The following is a 25,732-nucleotide window of genomic DNA, read 5'->3' on the forward strand; positions in this document are numbered from 1 at the left end:
ACATGCATTCACACACACATTCACGCATACCCACAATGCATTCACACCCGCACACATATGCATTCACACACACATGCACCTACTCGCACACACACACATGCACATGCACACGCACATGCGTTCACCCTGCTCAGCTCTCTGGGAAACTCTCCTGCCCATTCACCTCAGCAGCCCCTGGATGTGTGTCTGAAGCAGGAGCAGAGGAGAGTGACTGCCTGGCCTCTAAACTCCGTGCCCAGAAAAGCCTCACGAGGAGGCAGCCTAGGCACAGTGTTCCTAGCCAGTGCCCGGACGGCTCTGCATCAGGTGACTGCCCCAGAGGACGACTCTCATTCTAGAAGGAAGTGTCGGTGGCACGGCTGACCTCACCTGGGTGGCAGTCACCCTGCTAGGCCCTCTGAGCCTGGCATGCGTCCTCACCTCCTCCTGACCCCTCGATGAGGGGAAGGCAGGCTTGACTCTCTTTAGAATAGTTTTAGATTTACAGAAAAAATGCAAAGATATTGCAAAGACTGGCTGTACGCACCACGCACACCCAGGTTCCCCTATAATTAACACCTTACGTTAGTATGACACATTTATTAAATTATTAACCAACATCGACATATTATTATTAACTAAAGAAGGCACTTTATTCCAATTTCCTTAGTTTTCACCTAATGCCCGATTTCTATTCTGTGTCACATCCAGTGTAGCACATGGCTTATGGTGGTGGTTCCACCATAGGGTCCTTGCGGCTGTGACGGTATCTGAGATTTTCTTTTGTTCGATGACCTTGACAGTTTGGAGGAGTGCTGGTCAGTTACTTTGTGGGATGTGTGTCTCATGGATAGACTGAGGTTGTTTCAGAGGAAGACCACAGGTATGTAGTGCCTTCCCGTCGCATCGTGTCAAGGGCCCATGATGTAGATGACTCGCCGTGTGACGTTGACCTCGGCCACCTGCAGAGGTGTAGCTGTCAGATTTCTTCACTGTCACGTTTCTCTTTTTCCATCATCTTGCCAAATATCTATGTAAATTATTTGGAATTATGTATTTGAGACTTATCTGTTCTTCCTCATTTGTTAATTTATAAAACCATTTATTTCATTCTTTGAATTTTATTATCAAGTACAACTTTACTTTGTTGCTCACGTTTTTCCTGTTTGCACGTTGGGAGAATGTCAGTTGGCTCCTGTGTCCTCTGACAGACTGTATCATCGTGTCTTTAGAAGTTTTTCCTTGAGCACTTCCTCTCTTTCTGAAACTAAGGAATGCTCCAGTCCTGGTGCATATTTCCTGCCCATCCCAGAGGGAGCCCTGTTCCTATTCCTAGAGAATGGCACTGGAAGCCAGTGCCTGGACAGAGGTGTGCTCGTGGCTACCGGCATGTCGTTGCTTCTAAACCTTCTCACCTGACAGAGCAAGGAGACATGCGTGTGCACTAACCTGCGTGTGGATGCACGTCTGTATTTGTTTAATTGACCATCTGCATCTATATTAAGCTAAACATGAGTTCATACTGATGTCTCCAATTCCAACCCACGACCAACGGATCGCTCGTCTTCTTGCTTATTTGTAAACTCCCACTCCAGCAGTGAGCTCTCACTTCCCTGCCCACTCCCTTCATCGTTCTGCCTGCATGCACATGTGCAGTACGCACCTGCTAAGCCCTGCTCCGGGGAAGCAGCGTCCCACCAGAGCCCGGCACTTGCAGGCAGGTGCCTTTAGCCTACAGGTTCCGTTCTTCCGCTTACTCAGCTCAGAACCTCTCCCCACCTTCTTCAGTCAGGTTGTTTCATAAAATTGTAATAAAGTGAGGTTGTTTTGTAACATTCTACATTCCACCCTCGGATTTCCTCAAATGCCTAAATAATATTTTTTTCATAGACTACATTTTTTAGAGCAGTTTCAGGTTCACAGCAAAATTGAGCAGAAGGTTGAGAGATTTCTCATCGATCCCTGCCCCTGCAAACGTGCGCAGCCTCCACATTGCCCACGTCCCCGCCAGAGGGTGCATTTGTTACATCTGACAGACCTGCACTGATGCGTCGTTAGCACCCAGAGTCCGTAGTTTCCACTTCTGTTCACTCTTGTGTCGTCCATTCTATGGGTTTAGACAAATGTGTAATGACACGTGTCCTCCATTTGTAGCATCATACAGAGCGGTTTCCTTGCCCTCAAAGCCCTCTGGGCTCCACCTCCTCATCCGCTGTCCCCACCCCAGCAACCACTGATCGTTTTTTCTTTTTTTTTTTATTGTGGCAAAATGCGCATTAACATAAAATTTATCACCACCATCCCTCCCCATGACTTTTCATCTCGTAAAACTGAAAATCTGTACATTGACTCTCCATTCGCCCTTCCTCCCAGTCGCTGGCAACCAGCATCCTAGTTTCTTTCTCTATGAATTTGACTACTCTAAGTGCCTCCTGAAAGTGGAATGACAGTGTTTGTCCTTTTGTGACTGGTTTATCACTCAGCAGAATGTGCTCAAGATTCATCCATACTATAGCGTGTGACAGAATTTCCTTCCTTTTTAAGCCTGAATAATATTCTATTGTATGTTTATGCTACACTTTGTTTATCTGTTTATCCATCATTGGACACTTGGGTTGCTTCCATGTTTTAGCTACCATGAATAATGGTGCTATGAACATGGATGTGCAAATATCTCGTTAAGAAAGTGCTTTTGATTTTTTTGGGTATATACACAGAAGTGGATTCGCTAGATCATATTGTAATTCCATTTTTTATTTTTGGGGGGAACCTCCATACTGTCTTCCACAGTAGCTGTACCATTTTATGTTTCCACCAACAGAGCACAAAAGTTCCAATTTCTCCACATCCTCCCCAACACTTGTTTTCTGTTCTTTTGATAGCAGGCATCCTAATGAATGTGAATTGTATCTCATTGTAGTGTTGATGTGCATTTCCCTAATGATTACTGATGCTGAGCATCTCCTCATGTGCTTCTTGGCCACGGTCTGTCTTCTTTGGAGAAATGTCTATTCAAGTCCTTTGCCCATTTTTGAGTCCAGTTGTTGTGTTTTTTGTTGTTGAATTTTAGGAGTTCTTTACACATTCTGGGTATTAATCCCTTATCAGATGTATGATTTGCAAATATTTCTCCCATTCTGTGGGTTGCCTTTTTACTCTGTAGATAGTGTCTTTGTGTGTGTGTGTGTGTGTGTGTGTGTGTGTGTGTGTGTAAGGAAGATTGGCCCTGAGCTAACATCTGTGCCAATCTTTCTCTGTTTTATGTGGGATGCTGCCACAGTGTGGCTTGATGAGCAGTGCTAGGTCTGCGCCTGGGATCCAAACCTGCAAACCCCGGGCAGCCAAAGCAAAGAGCACACACCTAAATGTATAAAGCAATTATTAACAGATGTAAAAGGAGAAATAGACAGTAACACAATAATAGTAGGGGACTTTGGCACTCCACTTACACCAATGGATAGATCATCCAAACAGAAGATCCATAAGGAAACATTGGCCATAAATGACATATTACACCAGATGGACTAGTAGATATGTACAGAACATTCCACCCAAAAACCAGAGAATACCCGTTCTTTTCAAATGCACATGGAACATTCTCCAGGATTGGTCACTTATTAGGCCACAAAACAAGTCCCAATAAATTTAAGAAGATTTAAATAATAATACCAAGCGTCTTTTCTAACCACAGAGGTATGAAACTAGAGATCAACTACAGGAAGAAAATCAGAAAAGCCACTAATATGTGGAGATTAAACAAAATGCTACTGAAAAACAACTGGGTCAATGAAGAAATCAAAGCAGAAATCAATAAATACCTGGAGACAAAGTGGAGCGTGCAAACTTAACCACGATGCCATGGGGATGGCCCCTAGATAATATCTTTTGATGTACAAAATTTTTCAATTTTCATCAAATCCAATTTGTCTAGTTTATCTTTTGTTGCCTGTGCCGTTGGTGTCATATCCAAGAAATCACTGCCAAAGCCAATGTTGTGAAGCTTTTGTCTTATGTTTCTCTGAGAGTTTTATTGCTTTAGGTCTTATGTTTAGATCCTTGATCCATTTTGAGTTAACTTTTGTATATTGTGTTAGTTGAGGGTTCAACTTCATTCTGTTGAACATGAATATCCAGTTTTCCCAGCGCCATTTGTTGAAAAGACTGTGCTTTCTCCTTTGAATGGTCTTGGAACCCTTGTCGAAAATCATTTGACCACATATGTGAGGGTTTATTTGTGGGCTCTCTAGTCTACTCCATTTGTCTATATGTCTGTCTTTATGCCAACACCACACTGTCTCAGTAACTGTATCTTTATAGTAAGTTGTTTTTTTTTTTTTTTGAGGAAGCTTAGCCCTGAGCTAACATCTGCTGCCAATCTTCCTCTTTTTGCTGAGGAAGACTGGCCCTGAGCTAACATCCATGCCCACCTTCCTCTGCTTTATACATGGGACACCTACCACAGCATGGCTTGCCAAGCGGTGCCATGTCCACACCCAGGATGTGAACCGGCGAACCCGGGGCTGCCGAAGCAGAATGTGCGCACTTAGCCACTGCACCACTGGGCCGGCCCCTATAGTAAGTTTTGAAATCTGGAAGTGTGAATCTTCTAGCTTTGTTCTTCTTTTTCAAGATTTTTTTGGCTATTCTGGGTCCTTTGAGATTCCATGTGAACTTTAGGATGGGTTTTTCTATTTCCATAAAAACGTCATTGGGATTTTGATGGGGATTGCATTGAATCTAGCCTGCTTGGGTAATATTGACCCCTTAACAATGGTAAGTCTTCCAATCCGTGAACATGAGGTGTGTGTCATTTATTTGTGTCTCCTTTGATTTCTTTCAGCGATGTTTTGTAGTTTTCGTTGTACAAGTCTTTCACCTCCTTGGTTAAGTTAATTCCTAAGAATTTTATTCTTTTTTGCTGTTGTCAATGGGATTGTTTTTAGAATTTCCTTTTCCGATTGTTCATTGTTCATGTATAGAAATGCAACTTATTTTTTTTGTGTTGACTTTGTATCTTGCTACTTTGCTGAGTTTGTTTACTAGATCTAATTGCTTTTTTGTGGAGTCTTTAGGATTTTCTATATATAAGATCATGTCGTCTACAAACAGAGAGAATTTTACTTCTTCCTTTCCAATTTGGATCCTTTTTATTTATTTTTCTTGCCTAATTGCTCTGGCTAGAACTTCCAGCTCTAGGCATAATAGAAGTGGTGAAAGCAGGCATCCTTGTCTTGTACTTGATCTTAGAGGAAAAGCCTTCAGTCTTTCACCATTGAGTATTTGATGTTTTCTGTGGGGTTTTTTAATATATGGCTTTTGTCATGTGGACGTAGTTTCCTTCCATTCCTATTTTGTTGAGTGCTTTTTCATGAAAGAGCGTTGAATTTTGTCAGATGCTTTCTCTGAGTCAATTGAGATGATTATGTGGGGTTTTTTTCCTGCATTTTGTTTATGTGACATATTATATTGATTGATTTTTATATGTTCAACCATCTTTGCATTCCAGGAAGGCATCTCTCTTGGTCATATTGTATATTCCTTTTTTAAAATTTTATTTTGTTTTATTTTTTGAAGAAGATTAGCCCTGAGCTAACACCCGCCACCAATCCTCTTCTTTTTTGCTGAGGAAGACTGGCCCTAAGCTAAGATCTGTGTGCATCTTCCTCTGTTTTTTACATAGGATGCCTGCCACAGCATGGCTCAATAGGCAGTGTGTGTGTGTCCACACCCGGGATCCAAACCAGTGAACCCTGGCCACCCAAGTGGAACATGCGAACTTAACCACTACACCACGAGGCCGGCCCCTGTATGTTGCTTTTAATATGCTGCTGAATTTGGTTCACTAATGTTTTGTTGAGGAGTTTACATCAATGTTCTTGAGGGATATTGCTCTGTAGTTTTCTTTTCCAGTGGTGTGTTTGTCTGGCTTTGTTATCAGAGTAATGCTGGCCTCATAGAATGAGTTGGGAAGTGTTCCCTACCTCAAACTCTGGGAAAAGTTTGGGCAGAATTGGTGTTAGTTCTTGAAATGTTTGGTAGAATTCAGTGAAGCTGTGAGGTCCAGGGCTTTTTTTAGTGGAGAGATTTTTGATTCCTGATTCCATCTCCTTACCAGTTACAGGTCTGTTCAGACTGTCTATTTCTTTGTGATTTAGTCTTGGTAGGTTTTGTGTTTCTAGGAATTTGCCCGTTTCATCTAGGTTTCCCAATTTTTTGGTGTACGATTGCTTATAGTACAGTCTTACTGTCCTTATTTCTGTAGAATTGGTAGTAATGTCCCCACTTTAATTTCTGATTTTAGTAATCTGAGTCTTCTTTCTTTTTCGCTTAGTCCAGCTAGCTAAAGGTCTGTCCCTTTTGTTGATCTTTTCAAAGAGCCACCTTTTGGTTCCCTTGATTTTCCTGTACTGCTCTCTACGCTCTGTTTGGTCCATCTCTGCTCTAACCCTCAGTGTCCCCTTCCTTCTGCTGCCTTTGGGCTAAGTGCGTTCTTTTTCTAGTTCCTTAAGTTACAAGGATAGTTTGATTTGAGATCTTTCTTGGTTTTTTTTTAAAGATTTTATTTTTTTCCTTTTTTCTCCCCAAAGCCCCCCGGTACATAGTTGTATGTTCTTCGTTGTGGGTCCTTCTAGTTGTGGCATGTGGGACACTACCTCAGCGTGGTTTGATGAGCAGTGCCATGTCCGCGCCCAGGATTCGAACCAACGAAACACTGGGCTGCCGGCAGCAGAGCGCGAACTTAACCACTGGGCCACGGGGCCAGCTCCATCTTTCTTGTTTTTTAATGTCAGCATTTATAGCCATAAATTTCCCTTTCAGCACTCTTCTCTGCATCCTGTAAGTTTTGGTATGTTGTACTTTTATTTTCATTTGTCTCTAATTATTTTATAATTTCTCTTGTGATTTCTTCTTTGATTCATTTGTTGTTTAAAAGTGTGTTGTTTAATTTACACAATTTTGAGAATTTTTCAGTTTTCTTTATTTTATTGACTTCTAACTTTATCCTATTGTGGTCAGAGAAGATATTTTGTATGATATCTATCTTTTTAGATCTATTGAGATTTAATTTGTGGCCCAACATATGGCCTGGAATATGTTCCATGTGCACTTGAGAAAAACGCATGTGCCGTGGTTGGATAGAGCATTCTGTGTGTGTCTGTTTGATCTGCTTAGTTAATTTTGTCATCTAAGTCTTCAATTTCCTTACTAATGTTCTGTGTGCTTGTTCTGTCCATTATTGTGAGTGGGGTGTTGAAGTCTCCAACTATTATTGTAAACTGACTATTTCTCCCTTCAATTCTGTCAGTTCTTGTGTCGTATGTTTCGAAGGTCCATCATTAGGTGCATAAATGTTTGTAACTGTCATGTCTTCTTGCTGCATTAAGACTTTTGTTAATATATAACCGCTGGTGTTTTTATCATCTCCTTAGTTTTGCCTTTTCCGGGTTGTAATGGAATCACACAGTGTGGAGCCTTTGCAGACGGGCTTCTCTCGCTTGGTTAATGCATTTAAGTTTCTTCCATGCCTTTTCATGGCTTGATGGCTCATTTCTTTTTAACCGGCTTGACTTTTAAAAAAATGAGACTCTGGCGCTCCCAACTTGTCACGGTCAATACACCAATCTGTGATTTCTCGGATGTGGATCGTGTCCCTGCGGCGTGCAGAAACACTGCCTCTCCCACCGGGGGCCAGATGCAGGCCTCGCCCCTGAGCAGGAGGGAGGCCAGAGCTCCTTGTGCCACGTCAGGGCTGCAGGCTGGCAGTTGGGAGAGGAGCCCTTGCTGCAAGCCCAGTGCAGCCCCCCTGGCTCATTGGGGTCTTTTGGCAGCTGTCCCTCGACAAGGAGCTCGTCGACTTCGGCAGCTACGTGGTAGGCGAGACTGCATCCCGGATCATCACACTGACCAACGCCGGGGGCTTGGGCACCAGATTCAAGTTTCTTCTGGCCTCTGAGTCCTGTGAGATGGACATCTCCCAGTCGGTCCTGAAAATAGTGAGTGTGCTGCTTGCTTCCTGTCAATAGCTGTGGATGCTCAGCCAAGGGCAGGGCGTGGTGCCTCCCTCCCCTAAGTCAGTCCCCCAAGTGTAAAATGGGCAATGACAAGAAGGAGTTTGTTGGCACGGGGCTGGAGGAGAAGGGGTGGCAGGACATCCTCATCAGTCTAAATAGAAGAGATTGGTCTCCATCCATAAGGAGGACACCAGGGGCCACCTGGCCACAGGCACAATGGCAGCAGGACGCTGTCCCCTCTCGAGCATGTAGTGACAGGGCGGTGACCAGGAGCTCCAAGGCCTGAGAGCCCCAGGAGGCCTTCCCTTCTCCTGGTGCGCCTCCAAAGTCCCAGCATGGGCTTGGGCAGCCCAGCCCAGATGACTCAGGCTGAGAACCAAGGCAGACGCTGCCCCGTACCTGCACCTTCTCCAAAGGCGCGAGGGGGGCCTTGCTGCTTTCACGGGAAGGCTGTGCACCATGCTGCTAAGTGAATGGAAACAGCCTCAGAGCATCACAGGTGGGACCCCATCCGTGGAGACAACTTCTGCCACACCCAGTGGATCCTGGGGGTCATTTGGGGGTGAAATTGGTGAGAGAAACTGCCCTTTTTAAATACACGTCTGAATTAGTTGAAACTTTCCTACAGGGAGCACTAAGCTCCTACTTTGCAGTTCTGTCTGCTGCATTGAGGGGTCTCGGCAAAGGACTGGAAGGGTGTCCCTCAGGGAATGAGGGGCCAACAGTCAGGGGTCCCCCAGGCAGCCAGCGGACCAGCAGCTGCAGCAAAGGTGGGAGGGGCCAGGATGTGAACCTGGGAGGAGGGCCAAGGTGATGGTGGGTAAGGAGGGGACATGGGGGCAGGTGCCTCCTCAGGGTGCTCCGCTGGTGCCAGCCCTGTCTCCTCCTGGTGGGCACTGTCCTGCTGGACGACAGCTGCACCTGAGCTGTGCCCAGGCTGTCCATTCACCCTGTGGCACTGAGTCACACGTGACAGGTACTCGGCCACTCTGTTATGAGCAAGGACTGGGTGGCAGTGACCTCTGGGCGAGGAGCAAAGGTGGGGCCGGGCCAGTTCTCAGGCCAGCAGGGATCTGGGCTGAAGCAAGGAGAGCACAGAGCTGGAGACTGGTCAGCCCACACGGAAAGGAACCCAGCATCCTGGGGGCTCAGGCGGAGAGGAAGGCTGAGGGCCAGTGCGGGAGACTGCACTCGCCCCCATGCCAGAGCCCAGCCCACGGTGGGCTCCAAGATGGGGCATCAGTGCTGTGGTGACCGAGGAGAAGCCAGCCTGGGCTACAGCAAGCAAGGCAGAGGGGTCTGCCTGAGCCCCCGGATGAGAGCTGCTGTGGTCTGGAGCCCCGGTGTGAGTCAGGGCAAGAGGCGTCAGGGGAGGTGTGCAGGAGCTGGCAGCCCCCAGCCCAGGTCATGGCCAGGCTCTCTATGCGGCCCTTGCTGTGACGGGGTTCTGGGCAGTTGGGTGAGAAAGGCAAGTGGAAATTGCCAGTAAAAGTCATATTCTCTTTTTTAGAGCAGTGTCTTTACATATGAAGATAAAAGTTTTTATGAAAAAGTCACCACCAGTTTTTCTGAGCAGCACGTGGAGGGCAATGAGTCCTCTCCCATTGAGGAGACAAGCCAGAAGGAGTCTGGAAAGCTGGACAGCAAGGAGCAGGAGGAGGGGCGCCCTGCAGGTGAGCTGGACACTGGCGGGCCCGTGCCTGGCACACAGCTCTGGGGACCTCGGCAGCAGGACCCCTGAGTCACAGCTGTTTGACAGGCAAGAAGAGGCCAGGTGGGGTGGGTTGCAGGGCCCCATTCCAGGAGCCACCTGGAGCTCCTGCTGGCCTCTGACGAAGCTCTGATGTGCCAGCATGGTGCCAGAGGGCGGGATGGTGCAGAATTTTTCCAGGGCTCTGATTTTAAGTGATAGCAAATAAGAAAATATTCATGTATTCAAAAACTACTGGTTATGGAGTAGATTTTAAATTTGCATTTATATTTAACAGCAGACTTAAAAGAAATCCTGGCTTTGGACCACCAGGCTGGCCACTGGGGTTGCCCTCCTCACTGCCCTTGGGAGTCCCTGTTGGGACATTCGAGGAGCCCTTCTCCAGGGGTGCAGCTGCAGACTGGAGGGAGGGAGGGAGGGGAGGAGGGCCCTGCTGACGGGAGGCTCTGCTCACGGGTCACGGGAGGCTCTGGGTTGCCTGGGGCTGTGCTGAACTCTGTACAGAAGTGCAGATGACACATGAGGACAATTTAAAGAGGAGTCATGACATCGGCACCCCGAACCCAGCACCAACCTTGAGAAGGAAGAGAATTCCTGGAGGCTGGCCTCACTTCGACTGCCTCTTCTGCACCAGCGACTGCCATCTGGAATTATTTTCATTCCCCTACCACCCTTTATAGTTTGTCTGTCCACGTACACATACCAGACGGGGCTGGATCTCTTCCTTTACGTAAATGGAGCCGGGGGAGCACAGTCTCCTGTGAGTTGCTCTGTTGCTCAGCGTCAAACTTTGAGGCTCCCTCACACTGATGTGTGAGCCGTTCTTCCTGCTTCCTCCGCTGTATGGCATCTCCTTTCACGACCGCGCCTCGAGTCACGGTTGAACCCACGGGGGTGAACCCTGCCGGTTCACATTTGGGGGGACTTCGAGGTGTGTGCTGTCGTACACAGGGCCGCGTCTTTCTGTGCATGCTTTTCTCTGGGGCACTCACCCGGGTGCGTGCTTGCCACATCACAGGATATGCACAGCTTCACCTTCATTAGCTGACCAAGTTCTTTTTCAACGTGGTTGTGCCAATTCACCACCCCCCCCCCCCAAAAGCATCTAAGAGGATGCAACCCAACACAGCTGCTACTAGCCACACCTGGCTATTTAAAATTAATCAAAATTGAAGAAGTGTGGGGCCCAGCCCTGTGGCTGAGTGGTTAAAGTTCCGTGCGCTCTGCTTCGGCAGTCCAGGTTCACAGGTTCAGATCCTGGGCGCAGACCTACTCCACTCACCAGCCATGCTGTGGCAGCATCCCACATACAAAAAGTAGAAGAAGATTGGCACAGATGTTAGCTCAGGGCAAATCTTCCTCAGCAAAATAAAATTAAAAAGAGGAGTAAAAGTTGCACTCCTCCTTCACACAAGCACATTTCAAGTGCTCAGTAGCCACCTGGGGCTTGTGGCTGCCAGCCTTCCGTCCCCACAGAAAGCACCGTGGGCAGCACTTGGTGCTATCAGTCTGTGGACCCGTGAAGGCGTGTTGTTGAGGTTTTGATTTGTATTTCCCACATCAGCAACAAGATCGCCGGTCTGTTCATGAGCCTGTCTACTATTTGGATTCTCTTTGGTATGAAATATCTGTTAAAGCTTTTCCCCTACTTTCCTGTGGGGTTGTCTGTCTTTTCCTTATTGATTCACAGGCATTCTTTCCATTCCCTGGAGACTTGGCCCTTTGTCAAGTATTTGCTGCAAATGTTGCCTCCACGTCTTTGTACTGCCTTTATGATCTCATTTCTTAAATCAAAGTCCTCAATTTTAATGTTTGCTAATCCATCCATCATTTCTTTTGAAGTTTGTTTCTTATGCCTTTTTAGGAATTTTTTCCTATCCCAAGGTCCTAAAGACACAGGGGCAGCCCTGTGTTTAGGTCTGTGATCTGGAGTTGATTTTGCATGTGCTATGAGGCAGGGGCCGGGCTCTTTTCCCACATGGACGTCCAATCATTCCTGGAACTTGTGTTGGAAAGTCCTTCCTTTCCCCGTTGGGTCGATTTGCTATCTTTGGCAAAAGTCAGTTTGTTCTCTTTGTCACAGATGTTTCTGGACTCCCTTTTCTGACCCGTCGGTCCGTCCAGTGCCACACTGTCCTCATTACGGCAGCTTTAGCCTAAGTCTGCACGCCGGGTGGTCTAAGTCTTTTTTTCAAGGTCTTTGCTTTGAATATTTTAGGTACTTTGCATTCCCATATAAATTTTAGAAAGAGCTTCTTGATTTCCAAAGAAAAGTCTAGTGTGGGTGTGATTGGCATGGCAAATCTATAGATCAATTGAATCTGTAGGTCACTTTGGGGGGAATGGACAATATCGAGTCTTTCAATCCATAGACAGGGCATGTGTCCCCGTTGGGTTAGATCCGCTTTGATTTTTTTAGCAGCGTCTTGTAGTTTACGGCACAGAAGTCCTACACATTCTGGGTCTGTTTATCCAGTCTGACAGTCTTAGACTTTTCTCCAGTATTTCCTCTATTTATATTATTGTGATTCTTGATATATTTGGATTTCTTTCCACCGTTATATTTTGTGATAAAATATATAATATTTTATCAATATTATATATTGATCAGCTTTTTTCTTCTTTTGTTGTTAGTCTTATTTTCTGGACTTTTAGCCTCTCTGCTTCTTTCCTCCTCTACCAATTAGACAGTCCCTGGTCTTCAAAGTGGCCCTAAACCAGGGAGCCACACCTTCCACAGCCTCGGCTGGCAGCCTTGCCAGAGGTGGGGCCGTCTCACCTAAGGGACCCTCCATCGTCACAAACGTCTGGTGTGAGCACAGGGTGCAGGGGCAGATGGAGCCCCCATCTCGCTGTATTTCTAACATTCCAGGAAACCATCTTTAAAAAAAGACCGTTTTTGTAATCATAGCAAAGCAGTGAAGAGGAGAGAGACTCTGGGAGCAACAGCGGTTCTGCCCCGCGTGGAGCGACAATGAACAGGTTCAGCTCCCACCTCCTCCGCCTCCTGCACTGAGTCAGCAGGTCAGGCGGCTTGACCACGAACTCCCCCCAGCCCCAGCACCACGTGTCGGCAGGGGCCATCTTCTGAGTGGAGTTTGGGACACACATGCCCACTGGAGGTCGTGGGGGTCCTCGCAGCAGCCCAGGCAGAAGCCCAGATCCCAGCGTGGGCTCCCGATACCTGCTGATGCAGGACTTCCCCGTGACCACTGCAGGGGTTGTTTGGAATGAGTTGAACCCAGGGGTCCACCCAGGGTGGGTCTGGCGGGAGTGCTCACGCGAGCAGAGGACTCAGAGGGCTGCACACTTGGTGATGAGTGTGTAATAGATGAAGAAATTGCCACCGAGCAGGACAGCGAGGGAGCAGCAGCACAGGTCCCCTCTCCCTTGGCTCCGAGGTAAGTTGGGGGACTCTCCCCTGGGGATTTAGAACCACAGCCAGGCCTCACGTGGGTTTGCAGCCTAACTCACACCCTGCACCGTCCCAACCATCTCCAGCAGAGGCTTCGGGAGACAGTTGTCCGGGTGGGAAGAGCTTCGGGTGCCTGGCTGCACAAAGGTGACCCCTCTCTGGAAAAGTGCAGGTTCAGCTCAGAGCTCAAGGAATTGCACAGATAATGTGCCAAGAAACACGAGCTCACGGTCAAAAGTTGCTTGGTATCGTCATCAAGGCAGCAACAAATGAATCCCGCAGTGTGTGAAGAGGAGCACAAATCATACGCAAGTGGGGTCTGTCCTCGGATGCAAGGCTGCGCGACATTCAAAGATCACACAACATAATTCACCATGCTGATGGACCAAAGAAGGAAAAACATATAATTGTCTCAACTGATGCAGAAAAAGCATTTGACAAAATTCAATATCCATTCGTGATCAAAACTCTCAGCAAACTAGGAATAGAAGAGAATTTCCTCTATCTGATAATGGGCATCTTAAAAAAACAAACCTACAGTTAACATCATACTCAGTGATGAGAGATTGAATGCCGTTCCCTAAAGATCAGAAACACAGTGAAGACGTCCACTCACTCACTCCTATTCAGTGCAATAAGGCAAGAAAAGGAAATAAAAGACATAAAGTTTGAAAAGAAAGAAAGAAAATTATCTTTACTTACAGACGACATTATTATCCATCCAGAAAATCCCAAAGAATCGCAAAAAGGCTACAGAATAAGTGAGTTTAGTAAGGTCATAGGATACAATATACAGAAATGAGGCTTATTTCTAGATAGTAGAAATTGGAAGTTGAATTTTTATAAGTACCATTTATAATAGCACCAAAAACATGAACTACCGAGTTACAAAGCTAAGAAAGATGTGCAGGTCTGTGTGCTGAAAACTACAAAACTGATAAACCAAAGCCTCAATAAAAGATCCATGGAGATGGTGCACTGGACGGCTCCATATCGTTAAGACGTCAGTTCTCCTGAAACTGACTGTGGATGATGCAATTCTAATCCAAATCCTGGCAGGATTTTTCATGGAAATTAACAAGCTCGTTCTAAAATTTATATGGAAATCCAAAGGATCTCAAATAGCCAGAACAACTCTGAAAGAGAAGAACGGAGTTGGAGGACGCAGACCGCCTGCCTTCAGCCCTCTCCTGAGCTGCACTACCAGGACAGTGTGGCGCTGGCAAAGGGGGGCCTCGGACTCGGTGGGACAGAACAGAATCCAAAATGGACCCACACAAGTGTGGCCAATTGATCTTCAATAAAGTTTCCTTGGAGAAAAAACAGTCTTTCCAACAAATAAGACCTTAACAATTAGATAAACATATGCCAAAAAAATTAACCTCCATCCATTCCTCACACTGAAAGCAAAAATTATTCAAAATAAATCTTAGACCTAAATGTAAAACCTAAAACTATAAAACTTCTAGAAGGAAACATAGGAGAAAATCTATGTAACCTTGGGTTGGACAAAGATTTCTTAGATATGACATCAAAAGCATGACCCATCTTTTTAAAAATTATAAACTGAACTGCATCAAAACTAAAAATATCTGCTCTTCTAAAGATACTGAGAATGAAAAGATAAGCCACAGACTGGCAGAAAATAGTAGCAAATCGCATATCTGATAACATATCCAAAATATATAAAAAACTTTCAAACCCCAATTAGAAAACAAATAACCCAGTTTAAAAATGGGCAAAAGGCTGGAACAGACACTTCACCAAGGAAGATATGTGGTCGGCAAATAAGCACATGGAAAGATGCTCCACATCATCAGACATGAAGGAAATGCAAATTCAACCAGAGAGGGGCACCAGTACAGACCTGTGAGAATGGCAAGATTAAAAGCAAGAAGACAAAAAAACACAATACCAACTGCTGGCGAGGAGCAGCCGTAACTCTCATCCGTTGCTATTGGGATGTGAGGCGGTGCACGTTCAGCACTTTCTCATAAAATTAGACAAACGTCGTACAACCCAGCAGCCCCACTCGCAGGTATTTACCAAAAGAAATGAAAACTTACATTTAAGTGGAAACCTGTGCGTGGATGTTTATAGAGGGTTTATTTGTAATTGCCAAAACCTAGCTACCTAACTCCTGTCAGCTGGTGCACGGATAAAGTGCAGCGCGCCTGCCGTGGGAGATGTTTCAGCCCTGAAAGGAATGAACTAGTGATACATGGACGACGTGGATGAATCTCAGATGCATCGTGCTGGGTGAAAGAAGCCACACTCCCAAAGCCGCAAACCATGTCTCCATTTGTGCGATGTTCTGGAAAAACGAACACTACAGGGACAGAAAGCGGATCGGTGGGCAGCAGGAGCCAGGGAAGGATTAACTACAAAGGGGCAGGGGGTTTGCGGTGATGGGACTGTGCTAGCTTGATTGTGGTGTGGGGTACACAACTGTATGCATTTGTCTGAACTTGCAGAAGTTTACACTAAAAAGGGTGAATTTTACTGTGTGTAAATTATTCCTTAATAAAAAGAAATGGGAAAGAAATCACTCAACACACATAAACAACAGAGAGCTCTACAATCTTGCATGTTTCAGATATTGATGTTATCACACAGCACCTAAAATGAGTTTTAAAATGCTCCATACGTTGAAAACATCACGAAAGAATAAGATCAAGTAGATCTGAAAACTAACCAAAGAAAACTTCGGGAAGTAAGAATATGATCATTGAAAATGAAACCCCAGTGGCCAAGCGGTTAAGTTCACACGCTCTGCTTCAGCGGCCCAGGGTTTCGCTGGTTCAGATCCTGGGCGCAGACATGGTACTGCTCGTCAGGCCACACTGAGGCGGCGTCCCACATGCCACAACCAGAAGGACCCACAACTAAAAATACACAGCTATGTACCGGGGGGCTTTGGAGATAAGAAGGAAAAATAAAATCTTTGAAAAAAAAAAAGAAAGAAAATGAAACCCCAGCCACTGGGTTAAACTGTATATTAGTGCTAAAGAGAGAATTGGTGAACTAGAAGATAGACCCAGAGAAATTTTCTAAATGCAGACAGAGATGGAAATGTGAAAGAAATGGTACAAGCCATGGAGGACAGAGTGAGGAGGTGTAACTTGTCTACTGGAGTCAGGAAAAGGCAATATTTAACGAGATACTTGCTGAGAATTTTCTAAAATGTTGAAACAACGCACATCCAGAAAGTGAGTAAACATCCAGTGTAACTGATAGAATGGAACAGACCCAAGAAGCAGATAACATTGGTCACATAGTTAAAGAAAGCTTTCCTAGAAAAGGGAACTCTCATACACGTTGGTGGGAGTGTAAACTGGTGCAGCCACTATGGAGAAGAGTATGGAGATTCCTCAAAAAATTAAGAATAGATCTACCATACGATCCAGCTACCCCACTGCTGGGTATTTATCCAAAGAACATGAAAACACAAATGCGTAAACATATATGCACCCCTATGTTCATTGCAGCATTTTTCACAATAGCCAAGACTTGGAAGTAACCTATGTGCCCATCAAGAGACAAATGGACGAAGAAGTTGTGGTCTTTATACACAATGGAATGCTACTCAGCCGTAAGAAAAGATAAAATCTTGCCATTTGCGACAACATGGATGGACCTTGAGGGTATTATGCTAAGCGAAATAAGTTAGAGGGAGAAAGTCAAATACCGTATGACCTCACTCATAAATAGAAGGTAAAAGCAGCAACAAACACACACAGAGAGAGGTAGAGTGGAGTCACGGTTACCAGAGGGGAAGGGGGAGGGAGGAGGGCAAAAGAGGTGATTTTCACATGGGTGCGGGGATAGATGGTACTTAGTCTTTGGGTGGTAAACATGATGTAATCTACAGAGAAATCAAAATGTAATGATGAAAATTATGTAATGATGAAATTTATATTATGTTATGAACCAACGTTACCACAAAAAAAAGAAGAAAGCTTTCCTAATCATTAATGAGCCTGATTCTAGAATTTATGAAAGTTCACCATGTTTCCAGCAAATGATTGACATGGTTCCACACTGGGACACCAAGAGACCCCCAGTCGTATCCACGCAGAGTAGTATGCTGGAAGATCCCAGAACTGAGGGCCCTCTGCCTGTACAACCCCAGGCCCCAGAATGGTGTACACCACCCGGTAGGGTAATAATCCAGCTGCACCAGCCACACATGGTGTCCAGGGTGCAGACCTGCCGTGGACTGAGGCAGTGCTCCACAGCGACCCAGCCTGGCAGCCGGGCAGAGGCCAGAGAAGGACTCGGAAAGGACGCTGAGCTTCGCCTCTGCTACCAAATTGTGTGTGTTCCCGTCCAAGGTCAACAGAAAGGCCTTCTCAGACGAGAGGAAATAGCATCTGCTTTCAGGGGCCTTCCCGATAAATGGCCTGCTGGTTCTTGGGGTGCTGCCCCGAGCCCCAGAGGGCAGGTCAGAATCCACACCCACAGTGGGCAGTGATGACTAGAACACGCCGGCAGCAGTACTCAGACAAAGCTAAATACCTGTGAAAAATTAGGCTACGAAATTTGATTATAAAGGAAAAGTCCTTGAAAGATGATACTGTCTTAAAACTTTCCGGACTTAGCAGCCCCTCCCACTCCAGTCGGCTGCTAGAGCATGGTGGGCTTTGGGAGGGGATCCCACACCTCAGCTGCCCTCGGAGGGTGGGGAGCCGGCTGTGCCCCCCGGGCCCTGGGCTGCCTGCCCCCCGGACGCACTCCTGCAGCCTCCTATCCCAGAATCAGCATCTCTCTCTCTGTTCAGCCGTTCTCGGCAGACACAGCGTTCTGCAGTCTCTTCATCTTGATCCAAAACCCCTTTGAGCCCACTTTCCCCTCTCCTTCTGCTTTAAAGGAAACCCCCAAAGGGTTGGCTGGCTTCCTCTCTCCACTCTTCTCCACCATCCTCTTTCCAACACGCTGCTCTCAGGACACTGCACCCACCAGCTCACCCGGGGCCCACTCCTCTTGCCAACCCGACCTGCCCTCACTGGGGCTTTGGGCAACTGCAGCCCCCTCTCCCACCCCAGCCACCCACTCCTGAGGACAAGCCCCGTATAGCAGGTGGTCCAGGAGAGGGAGGGGCCAGATCCCACTCTGGCACACCAGCTCCCTGTGGGCCCCGTGGCTCCTGGAGGATGGGTTGTGGGTGAGCGTGTCTCAGGGGAGTCTGGGCAGAGCTGCCCCGCCCCTACACAGCCAGCCCTCACGTCTGGAGCCCTTTCTCTTCCAGACTCAGAGGGAGTGACCATGACCACCATCGTGAATATACCTCCCAGTGAGGAGCAGATGGAGATCTCGCTGGGAGAGGTTAGCAAGGCCCACCTGCCCCAAGCCCACCATCCACTAGCCGTGTCCTCCTGACCCCCTCCCCCAGGGCAGCCCTTCCATTTGACCAGAGCCAGGCTGGGCTTGTCTGGCCGCTGGACTCACAGCCTCTGGGAAGCCTGCAGTCTCAGCTGGCATCCAGCCCCCCTGTCGCAGGGCGCTAGGTCCACCTCGGAGAAGATACCAGCAGCAGGGCCCCCAGGCTGGAGCATGGTGTGTGTGTGTGTATGTGTGTGCACACATGTGTGCAAGGGCCAGGGGTTGTCAAGAAGAGCGAGTGTGGGGAGCATTTGGGGACGGGGTTCAGCTGCCCTTCACCTCCTCCACTTGACTGGGATCCCGGGCAGCGAGTCCTCTTGGGGCAAGGCCAGGCTTGGGCCCAGGTCTGTGTGGCCACGTGGCCTCCCCAGGGACACAGGTCCTGCCACTACTCACCTCACAGTGATGTGGCCGTGGGGAGGGCAGTGGACGGCGCCTTCAGAGAAACAGGAGCCTGACGGACCCTGTGGCGTCTTCCCACGCAGATAAGAGAGGGTGAGATTGGCCCCTTCAGCTCCATCAAAGTGCCCGTCATCTTCACCCCGGTCATCCCGGGAGCCGTCCACACCAGGTTCAAGGTCGTGTTTAAGAATCCGCAGTGCCCGACGGTGAGCATCACCATGGCTTATGCACGTTGTCACCGCACCACACTCTGGGCAGTATTATTTTGATAATAAAAAGGATTTTGGGGGGGCAGCCCTGTGGCGTAGTGGTTAAGGTTGGCGCACTCCGCTTCGGCAGCCCGGGTTCACAGGTTCAGATCCCTGGCACAGACCTAGACCACCCGTCAGCCACACTCCGGTGGTGACCCACGTAAAACTGGAGCAAGACTGGCACAGTCGTTAGCGCAGGGCTGATCTTCCTCAGAACAAGGATTTTTTTATGTTATATAATATGAAAAGTGTCACGGAACTCCAAAACGTGGCTAGCTTAATTATTAACCTTCCAATATCTGTAAGACTTACAAAAACTCTACCCCTGAGTTCTGTGTTAAGACTCTTTGGCATCGCCTGCTTTGCTGGTGGAAATACACGTTGTTGAATTTACACGTTCAAATTTAGTTATGTTTCAGGGTTATTGGCGTTGCCATCGACGTGCCAGTCTGGGTGCCAAAGCCCAACGTGGACCTGAAGATATGCATGTACGACCGGCTCTATCAGGATTCTGTCCTTGTCCACACACGGTGAGCCCTGAGGTCAGGGAGCATGGGACCCACAGGTGTGATTGAGTTAAGGACCTTGAGATGGGGGATCACCCTGGTCACCTGGGAGGCCCACTGGAATCCAAGGTCTTCACAGGAGGGAGGCAGGAGGGTCAGAGTCAGACCAGAGACTGGAAGATGCTGTGCTGCCCGCTGCAAAGAGGAGGAAGGGGTCACGAGCCAAGGGATGCAGTGACTCTGGAAACTAGAAAAGCCAGGAAACGGATTCTCCCTGGAGCTTCCAGAAGGATGTGGCCCTGCCCACCCCTGGACTTGCTGAGAACCTACCGTCTCTGAGATCTGACTAGGGCCGTACTTCAGTTGCAGTGTTTTCATTTGTGAGAATTCCTCATCAGATTTGCTTACAGGAGGACCAGCCCTTAACAAGCGGGGTTTTGGGGACCCTTGCTCCCTCGCTCTGGGCTCACGGCTTGGCGTGGCGCGTGTGTGCACCGAGCACCCGGGCACAGCTGGGTGGTGAGAACCAGCAAGTCGCTCAGAGGATTAAACACGCGGCATCACGTCTTGTGTCCCTAAACGCGCTGCAGGTCGAAAGCAGCCCTACGCCTGAAGTTCGAGGTGTGCAAGGAGCTGAGGGGCCACTTGGAGCTCCTGCCTGAGATGGGCTACATCCAGGCCCTGTCGTCCTACTCGGTGCAGCTCAAGTTCCTGCCGCGGTGAGCGGTGGGAGGCCCGGCAGGGGTGGGTGGTGTCATTCTGCCCAGCTGTCAGGGCTGCCGCGTTAGATGCGTGTCTCATCGCCATTATATTTCGTATATTTTGTAGCGCCTGCCTGATTTCAGAACACCACTTATCATTCAGTTTTACTAGTTTTTTTGCAAAATATGAAGAAGACAGGTCCATTCAAGAGCATCCTGTCTCTTTCAGACACTCCCTCCCGGAAGACGCAGGGAAGTATTTCGACAAGGAAAGCAGAGTGCTGGAGGCCCCGATGACGATACGGGTGGCTGACCAGGTCTGTGTGGGCCCCTTCCCAGGACTGCTGGGCGCTCTTGGGGAACAGAGGGCTGCTCTGGAAGCTGGGCTCTGTGCCCGAGTGAGGCCCCCAAAAAGACAGGGCCCTGATTCTTGAGCCATCCTTGCCCGGTCTCTTTCCTGTGGCAGGTCTCCAGTCATCTGACCAGCAGATTTGTCTCCTGCCTCAGCAGCCCCTGCACAGTGGAGACAAAGGGAGGGTGTTTGTGGGTCAGACAGAAGCCTCTGAGTGCTGTCCAGGGCCAGGTGGGGCTGTCCCCAAGGCACCCCAACCCTCAAATGCCCACATGCACACACGCAATATGTCACACGCTCCCAGACACGTGTTTGTACACTTGTGCACACACAATCTGCACACACTCACAGACTGAGGCACACATGTGTGAACATCCTCAGTACACATGCACATGTGTGCATACACAATACACGGCACATGGAGACACATGGGTGTACTCACACGCCCACGCCTGGCCTGCCTGTGGCTCCTCCCCTCCCCCTTGGCACCTCTTTGTGGCGGCTTCGTTCACATCCCCCAGGCCGGGGGACTGCAGTGAAGTGGATTTATCAGAAGACAGACTCGTGTGCACGAAAGGGCGTGCTGTCACCCAGCAACGCACGTGCCTCCCTCACTTTGGGAACATTTGCATGAACCTCCCACAAGTGACCAGCACGCTTGCCTTTTGTGTTTAGACCAAACCCGTGGGGTTTACCGTCCACGCCATAGTCACCACCTCAGACCTGGAGCTCAGCCCCTCGGAGGTGGACTTTGGCTACTGCACTATCTACGAGGCCATCAGGACCCAAGTCAGCCTCTGCAACCACTCCCTCCTGCCTCAGGAGTTTGGGTTCGTCGGGCTCCCCAAGGTACCTCACATGGCCGGGCAGGGCATAGGGGCCAAGTCAGGAGGCTCTGGGGACAGGCAAGGCCCAGCACCAAGCGGCCTCACCCCTCCCCATGCCCCACTCCCACCTCCAGGCACCTTGACCAGGTATCTCTCCTGGTTATCCCTCTCGTCGTCCCCGCTGCCTGCTATTGCTGCCTCGCCTGGCCTCTCCCCGTCTCCGTCCGCTGTACCCGCAGGACTCCAGATTCCTCTCCCTTCCTTTCCTTCCAAAACTCTTGCTGCCTGGCCCTGCAGGGCAGCCAAGACGAGGCCCAGGCCTGTCTGCCCCTCACCCCTCCCTGGTCTGCCCTGCCAGCAACCCCACTATCCACTCACATACACACAGACACACAGACACACGTATGCTCACACGCATGAAGACGCCCATGTATACCAGACACACATATACACCCTCACACATGCAGACACACGTCCCCACTGCTCGCGCTCATGCACTCCACAGCCCTGCAGCACACACTCCACACCGCCCGTGACACCCCCAGCAGATCACCGTGACTGCATCGGCATCGGTGGTCTTCCTTTGCCAGTTTGTGGACATCCAGCCCAACGACGGGTTTGGGACAATCCTGCCACTGGAAACTCTGCAGCTCGATGTGGTCTTTCAGCCCACCAAGGCCAGGGACTACAACTTCGAGCTCGTCTGCAAGTCAGAGATCAACCGGTGAGCCTGGTGGGAGAGGGCGCGTGGAGGCCTGTGCAGCCAGCTTGGGGGCAAGGGGTGGAACCCCTCCCACCACCCTTGAGCCCTCAGCCGGCCAGGCTGACCGCGGGGTTGGGCTGGGCAACACTGCTGGCTGCGGGAACCTCAGTCCCGGGTACAGATGCCTGGGATTTGGGGCCTTGCACTCTGGGCCAGCTCACCCTCGTGTGTGAGCATGTGTGTATGAGTGTGAGTTCATGTGAACATATGTGTGAGCATGCATGTGTGAATACTTGTGTATGAGTGTTGCATGCATATGCGCGTGCATGTGTGGATGTGTGTGGAGGGTTGCATGCATATGACTGACTTCATGTGTGAGTCTGCGTGTGTGGACATGCATGTGAGCATGCTTGTGTGCACACGTGGACGTGGACGTGTGTAGTATGGGGGGTGTGCGTGAGTACAAGTGTGTGTGTGTGTGTGTGTGAGCGTGTGTGTGGTGTGCAGAGCACCCCTCTGCCCTCAGGAGGACCTGGGCATGAGCCCTGCTTCCTGTAACATGCTGTGTGATGGGGCCACTCTCTGGACCTCCCTGAGCCTCCATTTCCGCCACTGAGAGTCAGGGCTGAGATGGTGGCAGGCAGGGAGACGTGGAGCAGGTCACGCAGGTGGTGGTCTGGGATATGGGGCCGGCTCTCGTTGCTGCCTGGGATTATCTGCCTCCAGTGAGGAATGTTCTGGAATGTCCCTTCATGGGCGTCCAGCCTGGCATCAGTTGTCCTCCCATGGAGCCAGCCCACCCTGCCTCCTCTTCTCTCGTCCCGCCCCCATCCACGTTCCTGCTGGAGCTGCTGTCTGGTCCTGGCTGGTGGCCTGGGCAGGCCTGGATGGGGCAGGCTGGCCAGAGGCCTGGAAGAGCTGCCCCCCAGCCCTCAGACCAAGCCCTCATCCAGCTCGGGCCCCCGGGCAGGCCCATCAGGCTGCCCAGGATCTGACTCCAGCATTCGTGGGGAAGAAGGAGTGAGCTGGTGGTGGCGAGATTTTAGGGAGTAAAGCTCAGGGTCAGGAGCCACGATAGGAATCAAGGGGACCCGACTCTTGCGGTCGGTCAGCCCCACCCCCAGCACTGCGCCCCTCCCACCGGGTCCCGTGGCCCACTAGGGCACTGCAACACGGCTCTCTCTGCCTCCAGAAAACAAGTCCCAGGAGAAGCAGGCTCTTACCTGCTTCCTCAGTGGGGCAAGCCCACTGATTCAGGTATATTTTTAAGGTGGAGCCAGCAGGATTTGCTGACAACTCGGATGTGAGGTGAGAGAATGAAGAGTAAGGACAAGGCCGAGGTTTCCGTCTGAGCCACAGGAAGCTGGAGCTGCAGGTGGGGCAGGTCCGGGAGGGGCGGGGAGTGGATGAGGTGTTCCGCTGTGGACACAGCAGATCAGAGACACCTTTGGGACGTCCAGTGGTCTGGCAGGTAGCTGCACCCAGGGAGCCAGACAGGGGATGTGCTGGGCCCACGAGGGTCCCGGTTGAGTATCTGAGTTGGGTCTCGTCCAGGCTGCAGACTCCGCCTGTCTGGCTCCACCAGCACGTGCTCTGCCTCAGCAGACGCTCCACAGAGGCTGCAGGAAGCTCCAGCCTAAGGCCACAGTACTTACGGCAGAGCCTGAGCAGACAGGCGGAGTCTGCAGCCTGGACGAGACCCAACTCAGACACTCAACCGGGACCCTCGTGGGCCCAGCACATCCCCTGTCTGGCTCCCTGGGTGCAGCTACCTGCCAGACCACTGGACGTCCCAAAGGTGTCTCTGATCTGCTGTGTCCACAGCGGAACACCTCATCCACTCCCCGCCCCTCCCGGACCTGCCCCACCTGCAGCTCCAGCTTCCTGTGGCTCAGACGGAAACCTCGGCCTTGTCCTTACTCTTCATTCTCTCACCTCACATCCGAGTTGTCAGCAAATCCTGCTGGCTCCACCTTAAAAATATACCTGAATCACCTCCACACCCCGCATGGATGGCAGGGCGCCGCTGGCCTGGTCTTCCTGCCTCCACCCTGGGGAGCACGTCCCTCCAGAGACCACCAGCCCTTGCCCCTGCCCCTGCCCTGCCCCCTTCCCCGGGACACACCTCCCGCGGGTCCGTGAGCATCAGGCTCCACCAGCCCCCGCCCACTGGGTGGACGTGCAGCCGTTCACCTGTCCAAGGACACTGAGGTCGGTTCCAGGTTGGGGCGTCCATGCACAAAGCTGCTCTAAACATTCACACGTAGGTTTCTGCGTGAGCCTGAGTTTTCATTCCCCTCAGCAAATATCTAGGAATGAGTTCACAGGTAATGTGGTAAGTTTGTTTTTAATTTTATAAGAAGCCACCCAACCGTTTTCCAAAGTGGTGGTACCATTTTACGTTCTCGCCAACGACGTGTGGGCAATGCAGGAGCTCCACGTCCCCACCAGCCCTGAGGACCATCTCATCCATGTGTTTAGGGGACCAGGAGGCACTCGAACAGCTGAACAGTAGCAAATGCAGTGTTGACAACGTGCGTTGGGGTAACAGTGAACGGTTGGCCCGGCTGACCCGCTGCCTCCAAGTCACAGGTGACAGCATCTGGCATGTCTCAGTGACGCCACCCCGGGCAGAGGCTTCCGGCTCTTTCCTTGTAAAAAAGTGAGGGCCTAAGAGAGTTGCCAGATTCAAAATAATGTTGGAAGATGTGTTGCCATGTGAATTTCTGGCATATAAAGAAAAGGAGTTCAAAGGGTCGAGTGACGTTGGGGAGCCAAGCCCCCTCCATGCCCAGGTTCCGTGTGGGTGGAAGGAAGAGGCAGGCTGCTCCGGCCACAAGTCACATCACTCTGACACTTGAACCAACTGGGAAAGAGCAGCTCCACCCACCTTCCTAGGATGATTCCGATAAAACCTTCCTTTTCACGTGCAATGGTTGTCACACTTCATACATTGCTGTTTTCCATTACTTGAGTGCCAATAATAACCTCAAGGATTTCTCCACCCAGGAGGAATTTTTTTTTAACATTTAGAGCCTGTGATCAGAGGACATAAAAATATACATTGAAACATGTCACCGGATAAACAAATACACATTGAAACATTTCAAAGTCCGAACCTTTTTTTTGTTGCAGACAGGACGATGAAGCAATGAACAGCATCCTTTAAAGCATTAAAACATAGGCAATTAGGATGAAATTCAGTGGGGAGAGTGCAGTGGAAATAGGAGTTCAAAGAAAATATGGAATGTAAATTTTCCATGGTTAAAATATCAAACATCTGTTCTTTTTTTCTTAGATAATGGCAGGAATCAACTCACTGTGGTATACAGATTCTCATGCTTATATTTAAGGAGCAATTTATCACTCTTATTTTTCAAACGTCAATAAATATTTAACAGAAGTCAGAAATTACCTCCTTCGCAACTATTGAAACCTATGATTAAAATTTTAACTATCCACTTAAAATGTGCACAGAGGCACGCAGCATT

General features: G+C 49.3%; 1 protein-coding gene across 15 annotated transcripts in view; it reads left to right on the forward strand.

The window, feature by feature from the left end:
* CFAP74 (cilia and flagella associated protein 74) overlaps positions 1–25,732 on the forward strand; it is a 74,792-nt gene that overhangs the window by 38,462 nt on the left and 10,598 nt on the right. For 14 of the 15 annotated variants that reach the window (XM_046663226.1, XM_046663225.1, XM_046663215.1 and 11 more), the window contains 9 exons: positions 7,809–7,973; positions 9,502–9,664; positions 18,366–18,442; positions 18,985–19,107; positions 19,561–19,682; positions 20,249–20,377; positions 20,589–20,676; positions 21,387–21,560; positions 22,129–22,262. In XM_046663226.1, coding sequence (XP_046519182.1) covers positions 7,809–7,973; positions 9,502–9,664; positions 18,366–18,442; positions 18,985–19,107; positions 19,561–19,682; positions 20,249–20,377; positions 20,589–20,676; positions 21,387–21,560; positions 22,129–22,262 — 1,175 coding nt within the window. The remainder of the gene's footprint in view (positions 1–7,808; positions 7,974–9,501; positions 9,665–18,365; positions 18,443–18,984; positions 19,108–19,560; positions 19,683–20,248; positions 20,378–20,588; positions 20,677–21,386; positions 21,561–22,128; positions 22,263–25,732) is intronic. The other variant, XM_046663214.1, reaches the window with a different exon arrangement.

Source organism: Equus quagga, chromosome 5 (genome assembly GCF_021613505.1).
Source record: "Equus quagga isolate Etosha38 chromosome 5, UCLA_HA_Equagga_1.0, whole genome shotgun sequence".
NCBI classification, from domain to species: domain Eukaryota; kingdom Metazoa; phylum Chordata; class Mammalia; order Perissodactyla; family Equidae; genus Equus; species Equus quagga.